The 4329-nt window shown below is 38.1% G+C and overlaps 1 protein-coding gene across 1 annotated transcript; it reads left to right on the forward strand.

Annotated features, from left to right (window-relative positions):
* The first annotated feature begins 1653 nt into the window (after nucleotides 1–1653).
* Nucleotides 1654–2118, forward strand: LOC110037179 (probable polygalacturonase). The gene has a single exon (XM_020741762.1). The coding sequence runs from the start codon at nucleotides 1654–1656 to the stop codon at nucleotides 2116–2118; it is 465 nt and encodes a 154-aa protein (XP_020597421.1).
* The last annotated feature ends 2211 nt before the right edge of the window (nucleotides 2119–4329 follow it).

The following is a 4329-nucleotide window of genomic DNA, read 5'->3' on the forward strand; positions in this document are numbered from 1 at the left end:
AAATTTTTGTAGCCATTTAGACAATTAAGTTTTTTAAAAATACTATTCTTCTCTCTCTCTGTATATATATAATTGATTAGTAGTATTTCGAGTCAAAACGAGCCGAACACAAACGAACAAATCTTGGTTTGTGTTGTTCGTGTTCGGCTTATTAACTTAGTGAACGAGTCGAACACGAGCTTCTTAACGAGTCGAATACGAGTTGCTCGAGAACAATAAACCATTTTGACAACCGTAGGTAGAATGATAATGCTTCAACCAGAGAGATTTAATGTGATTGAATGTTGTGTTAAATCACAATTAATTAAATAACTATAAAAAATAAAAAGTTAATGGCAACATGAAAAAGAAGTCGGCCTCAATTTTTAAACTACATTTGCGTAAACCAAACAAACCCCACTCAACACCGGTCGGTATTATATATATGTATAATTTATTTATTTTTATTTATATTGGATCCGCATGTTCATAACACTCCAATAAAAAATGATGCTTGCTTTGTAATTATCAATGATCTGTGCACGTATTTATAACAAAGCTTTGAAATCAACGGCACAGCTGGACTTGATATAATCATCTCTTCCATTTGGCTCTGCATGCTCCGGCGCCAGTAAATTTTCTTTTTTCTTCTAATATTTGAATACCTTAATTATAAATATGTGCACATATCATATATATAATTTTAATTTGGGTAGCGTGTCTAAACTCCAAATAAACATCCAAAATTATATTGGATTTTTAACATTTGACAGCAAAAAAAAATAATAATAATAATAAATAATAAAATAAAAGACTACCCATGCCATGCAATTTTCATATATGCACATATCTATTATTTATATTTATAATATATATATATATATATATATATTATAAATAGTGGATCTGAAACCAGAGTTCGCCATAACTGCGAAACCCTAGCGAGCTATATATATATATATATATTAATAATTTATTTGTGTAAGAGGTTATGTATTTCCTTAGATTAAGCAGATATTTCCTTTCATATTTTTTATTTATTTTCTTGGATTAGTAATTATTTGTTTTACTATTTTATGTTATTTCTTGTATTTCCTAATAATTAATATGAATTGATTATTTGAGATATCTGTATTTCCTAATAATTAATATGAATTGATTATTTAAGATATCAAGTGATAAATCTTTCATTTCATATCATTTCTTTTTTTCTTTTTTTTTCCCATCGAGGGAAGCTCTCGGAACCGTCCGATCAAAATGGTTCATATTCCTGCATTAATTGCACTCAGAACACTATAAACAGAGTTTTTTATAGCCCCGTTCATATATATGAAACAATCAAATATTTCACATTATTTTAAAATTTCAACATGGTATCAGAACAATGTTTCATACTCGAGCCACCGACCCTCAATCAAGAATTATTGGACTCTCTTCATGTTATCCTCTGTGCAGGAAAGGAGGGACACTCAACTTGATGTTTGAAACAACAATTTTTTCTCATTCTCTTCTTGCAAGCTTTGTTTGCTGGCCGGCCCTTCCTGAATTGGAAGTCATGTGACCTACCCGTCTAGTTCTGCTCCTCCTCCGCTCCTTCCTAATGAAGGATTCTTCCACCAGCACTGTTCGTCGTCGGCCTCTATTTTTCCTTGGATTCCAGAGGATTTCATTAGAATGACGGAGAAGAAGAGTGAGGAGTTGGAGAAGGTGGAGTGCTGGCTGGCGAAGAAGTTCGACCACCTCTTGTTGTCTGTAGGCGATGCATCACCGGGAGGATGCCACGCCCACGCTGCCGATCTGACACAGTTTGGCGAAGTGAGTCATGGGGTTACATCACATACTAAAGCATTTCACGACGTCATTGCTAATCTCAGCGAAAACGCCTCCGATGGGGGAAGCATGCTCGTCGTTTCGCCGGTTCAGTGGCTCATCGGACCTTTTAACCTCACCAGCCACTTCACTCTCTTCCTCCAAAGAGATGCAGATATTGTCTCTAGCACAGACATGGATGAGTATCCGATTGCGGAGCCATTTCTGTCTTATGGAAGAGGAAGGGATACTACTGGTGGAAGATACAACAACTTCATCTGGGATACTAACCTCATTGATATCATCATCGCAGGTAAAACGGGACAATAAATGACCAAGGCCACTTCTGGTGGGATAAATTTCACAAAAAGAAGTTGGACTCTACTCGCGGGTATCTCTTTGAGCTCATGCATTCAGAGAAAATCCTCATCTCCAACCTTACTTTTGTTAACTCTCTAGTATGAAATCTACATCTGGTATACAACAACAATGTCATCATTTATAATGTCACCGTTCTGGCTCTTGTGGACTCCCCTAACACTGATGACATCGATCCAGTATCATGATCCAACGTCTCGATCGAGGTCAGCTTCATCGTCTCTGATGATGATTGCATCGCCGTCAAGAGCAGCTTGGATGAATATGGAATACGCTACAGGCAGCCAAGCAAACACTTCCTCATCCCCTGACGACACAAAGTTCGCGTCCCCATTACACTTAATTGCCACTAACTTGTAACCCAATGAGCAAAATCAGAAGGGATCGAGTAGGGATCGAGCGAAGATCTAACACATGTGCGGGGATGCACCCTTCCCGCTAGTATGTGGTTGGAGTCGCTCGTTGAGGAAGAGCGCTCTAACGTTGTTGATCATAAACGTTTGAGCCCCCTTATCTCCAGAACCTTCTAGATCTCTGCAACATAAACCACCTCGTGGTAAGATAACCATCGTATCTGAATCACGTGATGCCTGTCATGTTGCTCAAAGCGATAATAGAGGTAGAATGCACTAGTCGAGACAAAACATGTTGCGTTCGTTGCGCACAAGGTCTGCATGAGCCAAACAAATCAAGAAGAATGGGGTCGTGAGTAGGGGCTCAAGCCGTAGTGGCACCAGTGATGTCGTCACCCACCTCATCATCATCTCGCAGGAGATATCGCCTATATTTTTTCTTCCCTGCCCAAGCGTCAGGGGGAGCTACTTTTTAGTTTTTAGCCAAGCCTGAACCTATTTCTCTTTATGCCGAAACATATGGCAGAAAAAACACAATTTTCAGTAAAGCCTCAATATCATTCTCTCTATGCCAAAACACATGACAGACAAAACTCAAATTTCAGCCAAGCCTGAATCTAGAAAATTCGACATTTTATCTTCTCTACTTGCCAAAACACATGACAGAAAAATTTCAAAAATTCAGCCAAGCCTAAGTTTTGAGTCTTCCTATAGGCACTGCAGAAACTGCAGTCAAAAGACAAACACATTTGTCTACTTGCCGAAACACATGACAGACAAAACTAAAAACTCAGCCAAGTTTAAGTTTTGTGACTTCCTACAGGCAGTCCAGAAATTGTAGTGAAAAGACAATCACGGTTGTCTACTTCCGTGAAAACTCCTCTATATCATTACATGTAGGAGCTTTCAGTCTGCTTACAAACACTGCATGAACAGCAGTCAAAGCAATCAAGGTTGTCTACTTCCCTGTAAAATCCCTACAACAATGCTTGTAGGAGTTTTCTGCCTACTTATAGACAACAACACAAAACCATAAGATAGTTTCGTGTCTTGATAGGACTCTTTTGAGCCTGCAAGTATCTACTACCCATTAGATTGGACTTTGAAACTCCTTCCTTGAAAGTAATGACATTCAAATTTTCTGAGGACGACTTACAACATTTATCAAGAGTTTTCTTAAGTAACCCCCAATTGCTTAAAAGTAATTAACTATAAGGTTTTGTCAATTTATGAAGAAGTGAACCCCAAAATAAGTATAACACCTAGAATCTCTAGTTATGGGGTTTGTTTTCGTAAGTTCATCTGCGCGGGTGTGTCTTTAAGCTATTCTAAACCGATCTTACCTCAGACAAATGCGTTGGAGCTTTCTACGCGAAGTCTGCCTCACAAAAGTTTTCCCACGTGTATCTTTTATTTGTTCCCATCATTGTATGGCTTAGCCCTTCGATCTCTTCTCTCTTTAGATCATTCACACAACCAGAGAGAGTTATTCGGAGAAAGAGGCTATATGACGGTAAACAAACTGGCGATTTCACAACAATAGTGACAGTGACAACAACGACGAGGCGGTGGTCGGCCATCACCAAGCCAAGTCCAACCCAAGAAATACTCTACCTGGTTATTGTCCTATTTATTTCCTTAAAGAGAAGTAAATTATTCAATGGATGATGCCTTAAAAATATGAAACTTATCTATCTATAAGAGTGGAACTAGGTTAAGCCTAAGGTGGACAATTGGCAACCCTGAAATTTGAGATTTTTAATAAATGATAGAAAATATAATATTTTTTTTCTACTCACCCCCCCCTCTC

Source organism: Phalaenopsis equestris, unplaced genomic scaffold (assembly GCF_001263595.1).
Source record: "Phalaenopsis equestris unplaced genomic scaffold, ASM126359v1 Scaffold216422, whole genome shotgun sequence".
Taxonomy (NCBI): Eukaryota; Viridiplantae; Streptophyta; class Magnoliopsida; order Asparagales; family Orchidaceae; genus Phalaenopsis; species Phalaenopsis equestris.